This window comes from Lytechinus variegatus, chromosome 1 (genome assembly GCF_018143015.1).
Source record: "Lytechinus variegatus isolate NC3 chromosome 1, Lvar_3.0, whole genome shotgun sequence".
In the NCBI taxonomy this organism is placed as follows: Eukaryota; Metazoa; Echinodermata; class Echinoidea; order Temnopleuroida; family Toxopneustidae; genus Lytechinus; species Lytechinus variegatus.
The window spans coordinates 96497842-96516879 of NC_054740.1; the positions used below are offsets into that span (position 1 = coordinate 96497842).

The 19038-nt window shown below is 37.3% G+C and overlaps 1 protein-coding gene across 1 annotated transcript; it reads left to right on the forward strand.

The window, feature by feature from the left end:
• Positions 1-225: 225 nt before the first annotated feature.
• LOC121429647 (5-hydroxytryptamine receptor 1A-alpha-like) lies at positions 226-18511 on the forward strand. The gene is made up of 5 exons (XM_041626793.1): positions 226-460; positions 14266-14479; positions 15444-16110; positions 16489-16781; positions 16953-18511. The coding sequence occupies exons 1-4, from the start codon at positions 408-410 to the stop codon at positions 16755-16757; spliced, it is 1203 nt and encodes a 400-aa protein (XP_041482727.1). The 5' UTR covers positions 226-407; the 3' UTR covers positions 16758-16781; positions 16953-18511.
• The last annotated feature ends 527 nt before the right edge of the window (positions 18512-19038 follow it).

A 19038-nucleotide genomic window follows, 5' to 3' on the forward strand; every position in this document is an offset into this window, starting at 1 on the left:
TTTATTATTCGGATGTAAATTTTGTCATTTTCCCCTTCTCGTTTTTATTGAAACTTCTAAAAGGATCGACTTGAATTATTTTACTAGAATTATTTACTTTGGATGAATGTGTAACTTTAGCTTATTAAATATCAGCCAAAAAGAAACTATTGTGTGAACGCGCTAATATTGAAAGGTTGTTGATCGCGGAGGAGTCGAAAGTATGGATTATAAATATCACTTTACTGGCTGGAATATAGTCACATGAAACATCACGGTACTTTGCGTGGTATAGTTAAAGAATTGTATGTGTAATTATGAACTGGACGCTGTTTACCATATATGCAGGTCACAAATCATCCTAATTTCTCAAAAGTGGAATAATTAATTCCTGCATAGAAAGGACATCATTGGAAAAAATCCTAACCATGTATAATCAGTCTTCTAACAGTGCAGCCAATGTCGCCCTGGAATCGCTAAGGTAAGGACGTTATTTCTAAATTGTTAGTCGATGGAATTTCATATTTTGATATAGCACGTCATCGTTGGTGTGAAAATTAGATAGTCTATATGTTAATAGCTCTATCCGAAATTCAGAGAGAATACTGATATTTTTGGAGAGACAGTTACATATTACTTTCATCTGCAAAGTACATCTTACCTGTAATTAGCAATCAGTGACTTCTCTCTTTTTTTTACACCGGATCATCTCCGTACTTTTTATTTAAGAAAAATTTCAAAGAACAAAGACAAGGGATTCGCAGGCCGATAAATTATGGTAAATTAAATTTCGACGAAATACAAGACAAGAATCAACTGGGGGGCGTTTCATGAAAAGAATTGTCGGACGTTTTATCCGACAAGTCCCATTTTATCCGACAGTTACCATAGTAACAGTACCTCTCAACCAATCAACATCAGAGAAACATGTCAGATCTGACAACTTGTCGGATGGAAGTGTGATGAAACACTCCCCTGGTCTCCATGTGACCCTGACTTGTTAATGATTACTCTCCTAAACTTCATCACTTTCTTGATTTCACAAGCAAGGGAAATATTATCATTAGAACTAAATAATTTGTCATAAATTTGATGCTTTCCACAATCACGCTGTCTCGTTTCATATCTTGAATTTCTCTTTTTTGTGTTTTGAATATTTCGGATTGGGGAAATAGATATAGATACCCCCAAAATAAGAGAAAGAACAATAATGAACACATTCATTCAATTATTAGTCATATTCGTGCATTAAAATAAGTTGAGTTGAACTTTCTTATCGATCTAGGCATGATAATAATTTTGATATTCTATTTTTGGCTGAGGAGGAAGACGATTCTCGTACATATAAAATGCGTTTGTCTTTTGTTTATATTGGCTCAAGATCATATAATGTTAATTATTTTAATTGTCATGGTATGTTATACATGTAGTTGGCCAAGCAAACCGGAGCTCAGTCAATGATTCGAAAGAGGAAACGACAGATCCAACGCAGCATACAGTCACCTTCACAATCAACAACAATATTAAATGAACAAAATATAAATGATTATGATGATGTTGGTAATTGTGATGAAGGTGATGATGATGATGGTGATGATGATGACGTTGATGATGATGATGACGACGACGGTGATGATAATGGTGATGTTTGTGGCATGTGATGCGGTGAACTACATTCTGACCCAAGAGGTGAATTTAAAAATGCATCATAAAAAGTTTTGGCCTCGGTCGAGACTGGCAAAGTGGCAAAGTAGCAAAGTGCCTTGCCGAAGGACGCCAAACCGTTGTGGTATTCGAACAATACGAGACCCTCTGTTTACAAGGCGAGTCAGAACCACTATACCACGGCTCCTCCACAAGTGTGGCGGAGTATAATCAAGTGTGGTGATGTCTACACTGCATTTTTAAGTTTTAACAGATTAACTATAAAGTTTAATTATGTATTAATCCGGGTGGCCTCATTTGCCCAAATCAGACATGTTGAATTCATAGTGTTCTGGCATGCACAATAACACCTTACACAATTAAACTAAGATAGAAATTAATACACATTTATACTCGCCTCTCTACTCTAAAGTGGCAATGCTACTTTCAAAATATTGATTTTGAGGTGCTGCTTGGTTTGTGCTCCTGCTTGCCATGTGCACTGGACTGTGAGATGTTTTCTATGCTTGAAATCTGTGCTAAGGAAATGCTTCAAATACTACACAAACAGTAATCTATTTTATCCTACCATTCTTGAGCAGTGGCCCTCTTTACCCCACTCTCTGAAAATATTGCCAAAATGCTCTATGAGGGTAATTATGTAAAAACTTTGCCCATTCTAAAGTAATTGCTGCCTATTTTTTACCTTACTGGACACTACGCTTCCCGCATTGGGTAAAGTACTGTCTTTACTTGATTGGATACCTAATTACTCTCGTGCTGGTTATAATTTTACCCAATATTTTACAGTGCACTCTCTCCTATATGTTAATATAAAAAATATTCATGTGGATGGCATGATTTACTTCCTTCTCCTGTTGTATTCTTTTTTATTTACCTCGGGCTTTTGATAAATCAGAGTTAATGTATGGAGTAAACAATTTATACAAGGAGCGCTTAATGCTTTCGAAAGATATTATTAAAACCAATTAACTAACACTCATGTCCAGGAAGGGAAAAGAGAAGCACAAGTACTAACTTTCAAGTCTAACAACCGATGATTATTAAATAAAAAAGTAAATCTTTTTAATTTTGCAGTATACCTTCCGTATCTCGCACACAGTGCAATTAAATAGTAGAACCGAATGACGCGAGTTATTCAGGGAAAGGTGGAATTCCTCTTGCCTAGCCTGGTGTAGATCATCGGAGATATCGATTGGATAGCGCCATCATCACTAAAACCAACCACCCAACCAAACAAGGCAACCAACCAACCAACCAAGGCAACCAACAATCCAACCAACCAAGGCAACAAGGCAACCAACCAACCAAGTCAACCTACCATCCAACCACCCAACCACCCAAACAACCAACCAATCAATCAACCGACCAACCAAGGCACATAACCATCCAACCAACCAACCAACCAACCACCCAACCAACCAACCAAGGCAACCAACCAACCAACCACCCAACCAACCACCCAACCAACCAACCAACCAACCGACCACAGTTGGTTGTATTTGGTGAACATGCAGATAACATTGCAGCTCAATCTGCAATTCAATTAAAAAAAACAGATTGATAAGCTGACTTGAGTATGTTATGGTGCAAATGATTTCATACCCCCCCAAAAAAAATGTTTGCATTACAACATATCATTCTAAATAGGGAGTCGAGTAAATTGTAAAGACCTCCTTCAAAGTCAAGTACACTACATAGTTCATCTTTTGGTCAAAGAAACTATTGGCCTAAATGTCTGAGTATGCATCTTCAACAACGGTGTCTCGTTTATGCTTCTTATGTAAATTACAAACTCATGCCCGAAGGCACCTCGCCCCGACTACGTACGACTTCACACACTTTCATTACATAACATTCACGTATATACACGTAATGTAATATCTTTACGTGAACAACTCTTTCATTCCATAACTTTGACTCATTATTTACTCACTCTAACGTTTATTTTTCATCATGCCATTGTGATTAATTTAAAAGTAACAAGTAATTCTACTCACGCCATCGTGCTTGTATCAGGAAAATAAGACACAAAAACTAGGACTCCTCTTAGAAACACTTTTCCCACTACGAGACATACTAGCAACACGCCCCCAATTAACGGGCAAATGATGATGATAATGGTGGTGGTGATGATGATGATGATGATTTTGACGGTGTTGATGATGATGATGGTGGTGGTGGTGGTGGTGATGATGGTAATGATGGTGGTGGTGATGGTGATAAATTTTGACGGCAACTTCTCTTCACTCCCTTTTCTAATAAGCCAACCTTGAAAAGCATAAAAAAGGAAATCCAGCAATTAATATTTATGGCATATGCCGTATACACGATGCCGATTATAAGATAAATATTCAATATCCAGATACCAGGAAATATTACAAGGGCGTATAGTACTGAATAGCAATCTATTTTTCTGTATTTATTTGCTTTAAGCAATGACAACTGAACCTATTTATGAAATTGATGATGATTTATTATCGTTACATGACTGTTCAGTACCATCGTGTTATGTTACTATTACTCAGCATATAACCTGATCAATGTGACGTTGAATTTTTTTACATTTAATTTTACGATGAAATATTTCTATGCACTGCAAAACCGCCGGTGTCAATTTAACACCAGCTCTGGAAAAAGCGTTATATAAATCAAATTATTATTATTATCTGTATCTTTCCACAACAGAAAGGTGTTGAAACAACACAGATTTGGTGTAAGGCTAACACCAATCTGGCATTTAAGCAACACTAATTTAAGTGTTAAGCCATAGAGCTACTTTTGTGTTAGCTCCATGGTTAAACCAATATCGTTTTGATTCTTAACTGTTTCAACGCTTCTCTGGTGTGGACAGGTATATAGATACCAACCTGGTGTTGAATTAACACTGGCGTTTTTGCAGTGTGAAAGCACGAAAGTACTGCCCTTGAAAATTAAACTGCAAAAAAATCATCCTAATAAGCCAGGGATATAGGTGGATCTGCACCAATATTTATATAATATTGGATGGCCTTGAGGTTAATACAAGGAAATATTGGACGAGCTTTGCATAAATATTGGACGAGTCGAAGACGAGTCCAATATTTTGCAAAGCGAGTCCTATATTTCCTTGTATTGACCGAAAAATGGGACATCCAGTATTATGATTATTATTCATACAGAGAATTTTAGCAAATAATTTCTAACTTACCCTCCCGCCCTGAGACTCTGACTCTGCTGTATGATGGGGGGACCTAAAGCTACGCACTTTGTTTTCAAACAATAAAAACTGACCCAATTTTAATATTTCAACAAATTATATTTCACTAATTTGTGGCAAACATTCTAAAGATCATTAACCAAGTAGAAAATATCACAAAACTCACTAATACGAAAATCCCGTCGTGTTTTTCGAAAACCTCTTAATTTCGCCGCCCGATGTAGAAGGGGTCCTAAAGCTACGCACTCGATTTATCATGCAAAAAAATAGTATTTCCTGTGCCTCAATTTCTAAAATATATTCAAATTATTATAGGATAAAATGAAATTAAAGCGAATATAACTCCCAACTTCCTAACAGTTGTATTTGGGCTCTAAAATTGTCTGTATGAATAATAATGTTGATTATTATTCATACAGACAATTTTAGAGCCCAAATACAACTGTTAGGAAGTTGGGAGTTATATTCGCTTTAATTTCATTTTATCCTATAATAATTTGAATATATTTTAGAAATTGAGGCACAGGAAATACTATTTTTTTGCATGATAAATCGAGTGCGTAGCTTTAGGACCCCTTCTACATCGGGCGGCGAAATTAAGAGGTTTTCGAAAAACACGACGGGATTTTCGTATTAGTGAGTTTTGTGATATTTTCTACTTGGTTAATGATCTTTAGAATGTTTGCCACAAATTAGTGAAATATAATTTGTTGAAATATTAAAATTGGGACAGTTTTTATTGTTTGAAAACAAAGTGCGTAGCTTTAGGTCCCCCCATCATACAGCAGAGTCAGAGTCTCAGGGCGGGAGGGTAAGTTAGAAATTATTTGCTAAAATTCTCTGTATGAATAATAATCATAATACTGGATGTCCCATTTTTCGGTCAATACAAGGAAATATAGGACTCGCTTTGCAAAATATTGGACTCGTCTTCGACTCGTCCAATATTTATGCAAAGCTCGTCCAATATTTCCTTGTATTAACCTCAAGGCCATCCAATATTATATAATTATTATTCATACAGACAATTTTAGAGCCCAAATACAAGTGTTATTTTGTTGGTGCACTCGACCCACTTAAAAAGTTTGTTGAACTCGCCTAATATTTTTTACGAGGTGACACAATATTGAAAATATTGGACGACTAGAAGGGGAATTCCCGAAGTGTACGCACCACTCATCGCGCGCGCATGCAGTTTTCAATGGCAAATGCGCACTGTGTGTGGAACTGTGACTGCAGAGTGATGAACAATTCCTATTAAATTTTTTTCTACAGAGGCTGCAGTAAATCTCTAAATGCAGAGAAAACCAACAACTGTTAGGAAGTTTGGAGTTATATTCGCTTTAATTTCATTTTATCCTATAATAATTTGAATATATTTTAGAAATTGAGGCACAGGAAATACTATTTTTTTGCATGATAAATCGAGTGCATAGCTTTAGGACCCCTTCTACATCGGGCGGCGAAACTAAGAGGTTTTCGAAAAACACGACGGGATTTTCGTATTAGTGAGTTTTGTGATATTTTCTACTTGGTTCAGTGGCGTACCGTGGGTCACGGCATTGGGGGGGCACCAGCAAAAATTTCGGGTCACTTAGGGAGCGCGCGAAGCGCGCTCAGTTGTCAGGTATACTGACCTAATAGAGACATTTGAATGACATGCAGTGCTATCAAACGGATATGTATCTCACTGGTTAAATAATGCGAGCGCGAAGCGCGAGCTGAAAATTTTTGATATTGACGGCTAAAAATTTACATTATAAGCGAATTGTTTTGTAACCAAGATACTTAACTGTCTCGCTAAACAAACAATGCGAGCGCGAAGCGCGAGCTAAAATTTTTGTATATATTGACCCTAAACAAGGAAATTTTAAGGATTATATTTTAGAATCCATTAAGAGGATAATTATCTCACCGTAGTCATCTAATGCTATTGCCATCCTTTGCTGATTTTGTTAGAATTACATCTAAACACAGTCATGAAGCACCTTTTGTAGTCATGTAATCATGATTATCATACGCATCTTACTAATCAAATACTGCAAGCGCAAAAGCGCGAGCTGAAAATTTATGCAATATAGACCTGAAGAGGGGCATTCTAAGGGTTGTTTGTAGGAATTCTCTAAGACCCTACGTATTTGACTAACCAAATGATGCGAGCGCGAAGCGCGAGCTGAAATTTTTGTATATATTGACCACAAACATGGATATTTTATGGACTATATTAAGTCAGATTATACATATCTCACCATAGTCATCTAATGCGAGTGCCAAGCGCTTGCTGATTTTGTTAGAATTACATCTAAACACATGGACCACTTTTCGAAGTCATTGTAATCATGATTATTTTACGCATCTCACTAATGAAATACTGCGAGCGCGAAATGCGAGCTGAAAATCTAGGAAATTTAGACATGAAGAGGGGCATTCCAAGGCTTGTTTGTAGGAATTCACTAAGACCCCGCGTATTTCACTAACCAAATGATGCGAGCGCGAAGCGCGAGTTAAAATTTTTTTGATATTCAGATCAGAAAAATTGACATTTTAAGGACTGATTTTAAGAGTTCATGAAGAGCAAAAATCTCACCAATCCACTAATGCGAACGTTAGCACGGACAGGAAATGTTTTATATTAAGACCTTAAAATAGGGCAATAACTTTCAGTAGTCATGAAAAATAAGAATATATCACTACTTAAAACAATAATAACTCTAATTGCGAGGAAATATATTATTTTGTTGTATATTGATTTGAAAACGGGAGGCTTTAGTACAGCAGGGGGGTGTTTCATGAAAGTTGTCAGCACTGACTAAATTGTCAGTGCTGACAATTTCAGTGAAATCCTTGGTTTTGATTGGCTGTAAAGGCGGTTTTCCACTAGGGCGCGGACAAGACCAGGAAGGGTTGCGGAAGCTACTTTTGTCATTTCGGCATGCTGTCCGCAACCAAATTCCGTAAAAGATTATGCAAATGATCTTGTCCTAGGACACAACCAGGACTGTCTGCTTATTGTCGTAGGTCACTCCTGGGACTGTCCTAGGACAAGATTATCTAAATAAATGTGTCGGCGTTCGGTGCGGACAGCATGCAGATCGTATAAGGACAGAACCGGAGACATTTAGGACAACGTCACGAGTGGTAAATTCAAGGACTAGGACAATCGGACAACTTGCGAATACTCCATGAAAATTATCATCCATATATTTTTTTAATGAATTTAGGGGTGTTATTTTGGTTTTCTTCGACTACAAAGACTATATAGGATTTTCTTTTATTTCAAATCAAATTGCATACATTGGTGGACATCCCAGGGGGACAGGGGCGACGCGTCCCCTCACTTTTTGGAAGGGGGCATTTGATATCAAATGCCCCCCTCCCCAATATTTGGAACGAGAAAAAAAAATTAAAAAATGGAAAGAGAGGGAAAAGAACCAGAAGGGAAAAGAGAAGAGAAAACGAAGAGGAAAAACAAGAGGAGAAAGACGAGTGAATTATATAAGATGGGGGGGGGGGGGGATTTCATGTCACTATGTTAAATTTTCGCTCACGCTTTGTGCCCGCATTGCCTAATCTATGAGATGTATAACTTGCTCAATAGACTTATATTGAGCTTAAAAGATCAAGTTTTGAAGTACATATACAAAACATTTCTCGGAAATTAAGTTTTCAATTTGTTTGATTTACAAATAGATTTTATAGTTTTCTATAAGATGACTATATTTTATGGTCTAAATATGAACATTTTCCGCTCGCGCTGCGCGCTAGCATTATTTGATTTGTCAAAAAACTATTCTCTTCGTGTATTCCATATTTTTTTTTAAATATCCCTTTTTAGGATGGTCTGATTGTGAATAGTATCAGCTAAAGCTGCTCGCTTGCATTTTGATTGGGGAGTTATGTATACCTGTATCAATTGTAACAAATTATTTTAAATTCCTCTTTTATGACAGTTTATTAAAATTTTCGGCTCACAGTTTGCGCTCGCATTATTTTTGTTAAAAATATATCAACCCATGTATCCTTTTCATGATTACAAAATGTCCAGTTATCTGACCTTAATATCAATTTCGAGCCCTCATTTGATTAATAAGTCATGTAACAATATTTTCATGATTTCCTAATAATCATTGTCCGTTTTTTTTTCAGAATGGAATATCGACAAGTTTCATATCTCGCTTAGGAAGATAGTCATCATAGTCATTTGAAGACAAAAATGACCTTAAAATGTCCCGGTTGCTACTCAAAATATATGTAATGATAAAAATATAAACTTGAGCTTCGCACTCGCATCATTTATTAAGCGAGATCAATATCCAATTCGTAACTGCGCTTAAATTCTTTTTTTTTTTTAGATCTGAAAATCAAATATAATTTAGCTCGATCATCGCGCTCTTATTAGTGATATTATAATAAAGAATGTAATTGGAAGTTCCTGATTCTAGGTCCGGATCTAAACACACGCACGCATGTTTATTTAGATACGAATCTTGTGCCAGTTTCAGATCAGATTACCAAATATTATTATTAATGTAGGAATATTATCCATCTATCCAATTATCCATCCTTTTTCTGATTTACAAAACGTGATATGTCGAATTTCGTTTCGGCTCGCGCTCACATCAAGTGTATAGTCATACTCCTTTCCTGTTCATGCTTTTAAAAGGTGCTTAGAATGCCCAGTATTTAGGTAGGAATGTAAAAAATGTTCAGCTCGCGCTTCGCGCTCGCATTATTTGATTGAAATGTGGAGGATAAAGGAAAGTGTGTTAGCGGTGTAATGTAGTATTCACTTTTTGAAAGCAGATTTTTTGCATTTTTATACATAACAATAAATTATCTCGGATCTTGATTTTTTTCAACTAAGGTAACTTTAAAAAGACTGCATATGTTCATAGCAAAGTCGGGGCTCTCTTTATAACATTACTTTCTTATAATTTTTTTTACAATTTAATACATAATCATATATTACAACAGAGGAAGAAAACAGGAAGTTAGGATGCAAATTGCATTCGACAGGTACATGCGGATCAAGGGGTGAGGTGGTCTTGCTCCCCCTTTAAAAAAATACAAACAGAAGAAAAATAAGTGAAATGGAAAGGGAAACTTAAAAAAAATGATATGGTGGAAAAGAAAAAGGGGGTGCCGTGCTGATGCGGCCCTCCTCTCCCTGCTGCTGGCTTACCCCTCCCAGTATTAAATAGATATACAAACAGCACAAAAGAAATAGGAATAAACGAAGGAGATGAATGAAATAAGGTGAAATAGAATCGAGGAAAAAAAATCGCGATAATGAACAGAAAATAATTGGTCGAGATTATGAAAGTGTAAGATTAGAAATATCAGTTTTAATTTATAGACGAAAATGTGAATCCAGTGTCTAATCGCCTTTGCCTCCTCTTGTACCAATTGAAATAGACTAAGTAAGAAAATGTAAATGGGCAATTCCAGGAGGCCGAATGCGAACGCTACGCCCTATTGACTGCGTAAAATAGGAAAAATGGAGTAACCAAAGAAGAGGGGGAAAAAGGAAGAAGAGTGAAGAAATTGACAGACCTGCAGACGGGGAGAATATCTGCGTTTCAGCTAGTTCAATTTGTAGAAAACAATGGTCCATTTCACGCTTCATACTTTCAATAGTTTAATCATAAGAAGATTGTGCACGCTGTTCATTTTTTACGAAAAATACTTAGGTCTTTTTATTTTCGTCCTTGATGTTTGAAAGAAGTGAGTTCGCGCTTCGCGCTCATATTTTATGTTAATGAGAAACATGCTCTGTGCACGACTTTTTTTCAGGAAGGCCTATTTTTTGTAAAGAGTCGTGGTGTAGTGGTTCTGACTCCCGCCTTGTAAACGGAGAGTCGTGTGTTCGATTCTCACCGCGGTCTAAACCGTCCTTTGGCAAGACGTATTGCATACCTTGCCACGGCTTATGTCGAAAGGGTGGGTGCTGTCGCGTTAGGGTGCGTCAACGCGAACGCAAAGATTCGTCCAAAGCCCCCCCGGTTTGGCCGAAAGGGTGCGTTGGGAGCGCCACGTCGCGTCGCTTTCACTGGAACGCGTCCTTTCGTCCAAAGCCCCCCGGTTTGGACGAAAGGGTGTGTTTAATAATAATGAATAAATAAATACAAATATTTATAAGAAAGCTGAATATAAGGTATTTTGTCAAACATTGCCAATTTGCACGTAAAATAGTGGATTTTCAATCATTTAAAGCATTGACAATTTGAGGAAAAGAAAGAAAAGTTCAACTAAGAATAATAATGATAATAATAATAATGATAATAATAATGATAATAAAATCAGATACCCACCCTTGCAATAAGCCACTTGGCGCCAATTTTTCACTCCAAATTCATTTCCATAAATTCACTCTTTGGGGTGAAATTATTATTATTATCATTATTATAAGTATTATTATTATTATTGTTATTATTTTTATTATACAAACAACACGTATATATTATTATTATTATACACACAACACGCACACATACACAACAGATACATCTCACAAAATATACTGAGGCAAGGTCTCAAGTGTAAAATATAGTAAGGTAGGGTCTGAAGAGTTAAACGTTGTGAGTGCTGACCCGACATCAATTTTGGCCTTGCCCTTCCAGGACACATCTGCCGTAAGTTTTATAATTTGGGGGACACCAAATATCTCCAGGTATACGAATGTTTTCCTTTGTAATAAATACACACCTGCAAAGTATAAAATTGAAGGTAAGTTACCTTTTTTTTATTTGAAAGAACCTTGAAATCAGTCATAATTTTTACATGTATCAATATTACACCATAAAACATTTCCACCGAAAAATCCTCATGCAGCATGCCGTCATTGTTTTTTTTTACCTTAAAAAGAATGTGTGTGCCATATGATGATTTATGTTCCTATGCAAATTTCACATATCACTCGTCTTTTTTGTTTGTTCAGCTTTCTTATAAATATTTGTATTTATTTATTCATTATTATTAAACACACCCTTTCGTCCAAACCGGGGGGGCTTTGGACGAAAGGGCGCGTTCCAGTGAACGCGACGCGACGTGGCGCTCCTAACGCACCCTTTCGGCCAAACCGGGGGGGCTTTGGACGAATCTTCGCGTTCGCGTTGACGCACCCTAACGCGACAGCACCCACCCTTTCGAAATAAGCCCCTTGCCACTCTCCTCCCAGGTGCTAAATGGGTACCCGTTTGGAAGCGAAAGTTATTGTATGCTTGAATTTGCCAGCGCAATTTTTATACCGAGATAAATGCAAGGAATGCTTCCCAGGGTGTGGAAATTGTGCACTTTTCATGCGGGATTGAAATGAATCCTGGGTAAATCGTTTTGCCCCTGCTGTAAATCGTTTTGAGCCGTTCTGATAAAAGCGATATTTATAAACTTGCTACCATTTATTATTATTTCTTATTAATGACACCTCATTCATGATCGAACAAAGTGCTTAAAATGTAATAGGAATATACACTTGAATTTCAGTTTGGAATCTACACCTGTATTATTAATTTTGTTATGATATTTGTCCTATTTGCAAAGTCAAGCGCTGCCTATAAGGTCCTTTTTTCAGTCGAGTACATTAAAATAATCTAGTTCATAATCAAACGTTGCATGAAACATCTTTTTATGTTCAGTACAGAATAAAATAATCTGCTCACATCATTGCCAGTTTCACTATTGCAAGAAATATTTTAAAAGTCCACTTTTCAGATCAGTAGAAAATGCTTGAAATATTCCTTCTTCAAGTCTGTAACCCCCCCCCAAAAAAAAAATCAACTCGTGCTTTGCGCTCGCGTAATTATGTTTAAAACACTGCTTGAAATACTAGGTTCTCAGGTTTGTTTAGTATATACTAATTAGGCCCCTTGACCACGTATTTCTTTACTTTTTGTAATTTTCTTGTCTTGTATTATCCCGTTGCCCCATCTGGTGCTTTTGCAAATGGTTTTTGCTACTTGTGTACTCGTTCCATACATATTAGCATTGGATCCACACATTCCTGAATCACTCCGCTTGCCTTCCTATTCCAGTCCGAACGTTCCCAAAACAGTCCGCTTGCCTTCTTATTCCTGTCCGCACGTTCCTGAAAATGTCCGCTTGCCTTCCTATTCCAATCCGCATGTTCCTGATAAAATCCGCATGGCTTCTTCTTTCCTTCTTGAAGCTGACCTGATTGCGGATGGTTTCCGGAAGACGCGGAAGGGTTTAGGAAGGGCAGGACATCATCAGGACATCGTCAGGACAGGGTCCCGAAGGTGTCGGGAATTCATTATCCGCGTCCAAATTTTGGTCTCGACCAAAATTTGGATGCGGACAAATTTTGATTTCCCGAACACCAGGAAGGGTTTAGGACAGCGTGCGGACACTCCTAGGAATGTCCGGACAGGTTGCGGAAGGGTCGCGGATTGTAATTATTACATTCCGCGCCTTGTCCTGACGCTGTCATGGCCCTAGTGGAAAAGGGGTTTAAGGCACTTGCCTCTGACTGTTACTATGGTAACTGTCGGAGAAAGCCAATTTTTCAGTGCTGACAACTTTCATGAAACGCTCCCCGGGTTTATATATCTCGTTAAAAAGTCTATGCGAGCACCAGGAACAATGAAGACACGAGCAAATAATGTTTCATAAAGTTGTGAAAAAATGCTTCGTATGTTATATAATATAATATAACACTATGATAAACAACAATTTCTTCTTTCCCCCATTACGTTTCTCTTCCTTTTTCCCTCTTTTTCTCCTTTTCCCCGTTTTTTTTTTTTTTTTTTTGGCCAGCCGATTGGGGGGGCACGTGCCCCCCCCCATGCCCCCCCTGTAGTTACGCCACTGACTTGGTTAATGATCTTTAGAATGTTTGCCACAAATTAGTGAAATATAATTTGTTGAAATATTAAAATTGGGACAGTTTTTATTGTTTGAAAACAAAGTGCGTAGCTTTAGGTCCCCCCATCATACAGCAGAGTCAGAGTCTGAGGGCGGGAGGGAAAGTTAAAAATTATTTGCTAAAATTCTCTGTATGAATAATAATCATAATACTGGATGTCCCATTTTTCGGTCAATACAAGGAAATATAGGACTCGCTTTGCAAAATATTGGACTCGTCTTCGACTCGTCCAATATTTATGCAAAGCTCGTCCAATATTTCCTTGTATTAACCTCAAGGCCATCCAATATTATATAAATATTGGTGGAGATATGCGGGACGACAAAGCATCAAATTAAATATTTCCATTCGGAACTTGTTTCTTCATGAGTCTTTTTTTGGGGGGGGGGGCGGGGGCGGTGCACATGTGTAAAGAAATATTGTTTCTTGCCTAACCCAAATTTGATTCGTTTACTATTTTTTCATTTACATAAGCATAAGTGACATCGATATTTTGACAGCAACTCAATTTTCCTTCTCATGTTTATTTTTCAATCACTAGTCTGTTCATCATCATGCCTGGTTCCATTTTGGCGAGTGGTATGGCCACGTTTGTCATTCTCAACACACGCAGTCTACGAAAACACGCTCACAATCTTCTCATTCTTTCTCTGAATATTGCGGACCTAGGAGTAGCCCTCTTCACCATGCCATGCGCGATGATATCTGTATTTGATGGTGGAAAATATCTCACGACAAACACCAACGCATGCAAGGTATGTAGGCCTACATGAGCACCATGTGAAAATCAAACAAAGAAAATGGGACATACAGGATTTGCGCTTGGCTATCAAATTACATTCCCTGATTAAAAACAGAAACTTCTAGAAAGTGAATATGTTTATTTGGGAAAGCAGACAAAACACCTAGCTATTATGCGAATGAACCATACTTCCTTGAAACATACAAAATATAATAAAATATCAAGTCATATACCTATACTCTCTCTCTCTCTCTCCCTCTGATGAAAATTAACCTAAAGTTCCTATATCCTATTCATATGCTTCATTTCCCAGAGTAATCATTCAATGTAACCTTGAATAAAACCATGCATTTCTTTTCTGACAACTGCTTTGCGTGAAGTGATAAAAATTAGAGAATGAGAATGGTAATCTATTCAAAGAAATCGGACAAGGAATGAGAATGTATTTTTGGAAAAAAAATGGATCACAGCGATAATGTTAATTTGGACTAACGATTTGGTGAATAAAGTGCGACAAGACTAGAAAATCATTTGATCTCCCGTGTAGGGCCGACATAATTATCAAGAATTTGGTGTGTTCTCATCTTAGTATATCTTATAAGACCATAATGTAAATGAACAAAAAAATTATGAGAAAATATTGTGAAAAAGGGTAATTTCGTGATCATGTGTATTGGAACAAGAAGAGAGGGGAATATAGAATAATAATCGCTTTACATACATTATCTTATGTCATTTCAAGTTCCGATAGTCATTACCACTTTCGTAATTTTCTTATTGTTTGTCAGAATTGCCTTTTTTCAAAATGCAAACACTTTTTGCGCGGGGGGGGGGTCAACAGTTGCGTAATGATTTTACCATAGTTAATCCCCATAAACCTTGGCTAAAACTCATATAGGGCATATTGAAATAGATTAGCTGACCTACTTATTTTATTTTACCCATTTGAATTAAGTTACTGTCTTGTCTTGTTTCAGGTGAACGGTTTCCTTGCTGTGTTGTTCACCTTCGCTATCCCATCACTCATCCTCACCATCACATTAGAACGATTCCTGGTCGTCAATCTCTCTCAAAGATTCCCGCCAAACAGAAGACGCGTTTACATATTCATCGCGATATCATGGGGGACATCATTGATCGCGGCAATCCTACCACTGACCGGTTGGATATCATCTTACAGTTACATCCCAACAACCAGGCACTGTTCCCCACCTTGGCTTGATCCCGTCTTCTACGTCGCTGGGATAAGCTTACTCGTAGTTGAAATCCCTTTACTCCTGCTCCTCTATGCCGCCATTATCTACAATCTCAAGAAAACTGGTACCAAACTGAAAAAGACAGGACTGCGGGATAAACCCTGTAAAGAGTGTTCTGCCACAGGTGATGACACCACTTCGCCTCCACCTTCAGTCTCACGTCCGCTCGAGGATGATCCTGAGGTTGATTCAGAGACTGTTCAAGAAATTCCAAATGCTACCCCTTCAACCGAGGGTACAGTTTTATCCTCAGGTGAAGTAGAATCTAAGACAATGGGAAGAAGGATACGAGCAAATTTGAAGACTAAAGGGAGGCGACTTTTTAAGCAGAAAAGTTTTGGAGCGAGGAAAAGGCAATGGTCTGCACAGAGAAGGGTTGCTACGATTGGTGAGTTTTTATTGTAGTTGCCTCTGTGGCACATTTTCTCAGATATCGTCACCTATCATGCCTATGAAATGGAAAATGTGGATCACTTTTCACTTTTGTTAGAAATGATATATGTACTCTCATCGGTCATGCTAGAGGTTGGGAGAAACGAAACAGTATCACCATATTCTTTTTATCACCAATAGTCGTACCAGTCATACCTCGATCCGGGTGTACATGGTTTGTTCCAATATTAAAATTAATCTACAGAACATTTGAGTAATTTGAAACTGTTATTAATATAGTCCTGTTTATCTTTGTCATGCGTATAGAAATCAAAATTATTTGATAAGATTCACACTCTCTATTCAACTCAAAGAATCCATCTTTATTTTGCAGGTGCTGTGTTAGTGATCACAACAATCATTTGCTGGATACCATACCTTCTTGTCCATCTGGATATCATACCATTGCCCGATGATCACTGGTTTGGTGTGATGACCATGTGGTTTGCCTTCACAAACGTTTTACTCGACCCGGCCATTTATACCTTTATGAACCGACAGGCACGAGCTGAACTCCAGAGGTACTTCAAGAACTTGAAGATTTCGTGTCAGTTGAAACCATGTCGAGTGCAGCTGCAACATTGTATCAGAGGGGAAGATTGAAAGACATTTTCCTTTTAAATGCTTCAGGTGGGTGTTTCATAAAGCTGTTCGTAAGCTACGAATGACTTTACGCACGACTGGTGATCCTTTCTTGTGCTATGTTATCCCTATGTAATAGATTAATAACCTAAGAACATGTTCCAGTCGTGCGTAAAGTTGTGCGTAACTTTACGAACAGCTTTGTGAAACACCCACCTGGTTTGTTGGTTGCCCGGGTTGGTTGGTTGAGTTTAGTATGGAGGCCGGCGCTATCCATCGATATCCGATGATGTCGGGCTGGATGTTTTGAGCGGACGATATCTGACTTGGATGAAGTTACAAGAAGGAACAGTTAAGACTGGTGCATACAGATTTTTATTTCGCACGTCGTGGGTTCTGGGACCAATCCGCCAAATGTTAATTGAATAAAACATGTACATCAATATTGTAGTAGGTCCATGATCAATTATAAGTGCCTTCGTATTCGCGTGATTGTTGCCGGTCGACCGGATAAGGGGCTGTTGACGTCATTCTAGTCTATTTGTAGAATTCTTCTGATGGTGGAGCATGGAAAATCAAATATCCCTGATCCTTTTTAGATCCAATCTAGAAATGGGTAGAGAAGAATCAATGTAGAACAAATAACAAACAGGGATCATGACCATGCATGAAGAATCAATTAAAACTGAAAAGTATACTTCATTTTGAAGTTCGGCATTGTTTTGTGAGCGGGAGGCGATTATGTTTGTCATACGACTTCTTCGTATTTTTTCCTTTTAATGCCACATATTTTGAAGACTACACACTAGAAATTTTAGACTTGTATTTTTTCAGTCTCACATCAATTTCAAACAAAAAGAGAGTAATTTGGGAAATAATTTCTTGCCTTGCTGTGATTCGAAGCCAGAACCTTGTCATTGTAAGTGCAGGTTCTCCCACAGTACCACATTGGTTGAGTCGTTGCAAGCGTAACGAATTGTGGTTATGATTATTAACAAGGTGAATATTACGAGGAGCAGTCATCAACGGACCCCAAAAAGAAAATGTCTTTTAAGTGAGTAGGACCAGTTGTATGCACATCATGATAGATAGATAAATAGATAAAAAATGGGCTTGTGTCTTCACATCAGGTTATCGAGCCAAACCTGACCATTCGAGAAAAAGGCACCCTAAATTCTAAAAGAGAACTTCCGTTTACCCGATGTTTTGCGAAAATTATATAAAAGTTATCGAATGGTCGGGTAAACTGGATCTGACGTTTCGAGAATTTATGGGACCCTTTTCTCGAATGGTCGGGTTTCTTGTGTCATTTATTGTGTAAGATCGTCATTGCTGCAGCTTAATTTGTTACAACAAATGAAAATTAAAAGCTTCATATTTCAAAATTAGAATAAGAAAAAAAAAGCTCGATCAAGCATATTCGCAATATACATGCATAATATTAAAGATTATAAGTCATATAAAAATGTTTCACCGAAAGATTTTAATATTTTCGTATTACTTTGAGCCTGAAATACCTCGTTGATCAACAATTAACAGTTTAATGATGTTACAATGTAATTATATACTCAAAAATATAATTATTATATTGGGGATTCAAAATTCATCAGAGTCAATAAATGAAATACTAAAAAGATGATACAAGCTCAGAATGTTTTAAGAAAACTTCGGGGTTGTAAGCCACGTATGTTCCAAACAAGTAAAGTAGTCTATACATTATGTAGTACACACTTCTATAAAGAGTATCTTGCACAATAAATTAATGTCATACGAAAGTTTTAATTGGTATTTGTATTTTTTTCAACGGACGATAATTTCGTCGCAAATGTTAGACGTACTTTTTTTCTCTGTTAGCCTGTGTAGGAGCCATTAAACTCTTAAATGTTAAAAGAATTTCTGTGAAAAGAAAGCGGTTTGCGACAATCAAATTTATTGAATAATTTTCTTGTGTACATGAGAGGCAAATGATTGCACAATTAGCAAATTTGAGATTTCTCCGAGGTGCGTTAAATGTATCACAATGTTCGTTAACAGGTTTCAAAAAGTTCTTGAACTTTTTTTTTAATTTGGAAACTGTTATGGGATGGTGTTGCTGAAGCGACCACAAATATCGACTAGACCCACAAAATGTAAACCCTTGAGAAATCTTGCTCAGTAAATCTATATCCCTCTTTTTCTTTTTGCCCAATAGCACAGTGAGAGGGCACCCTTTCAGTGTTACTATGCACACAGATCAAACATGCCCAATGGAACTGAATTACACATGGATGTGAGTGTGGATCAAGCAATGTTCCATTTTGAA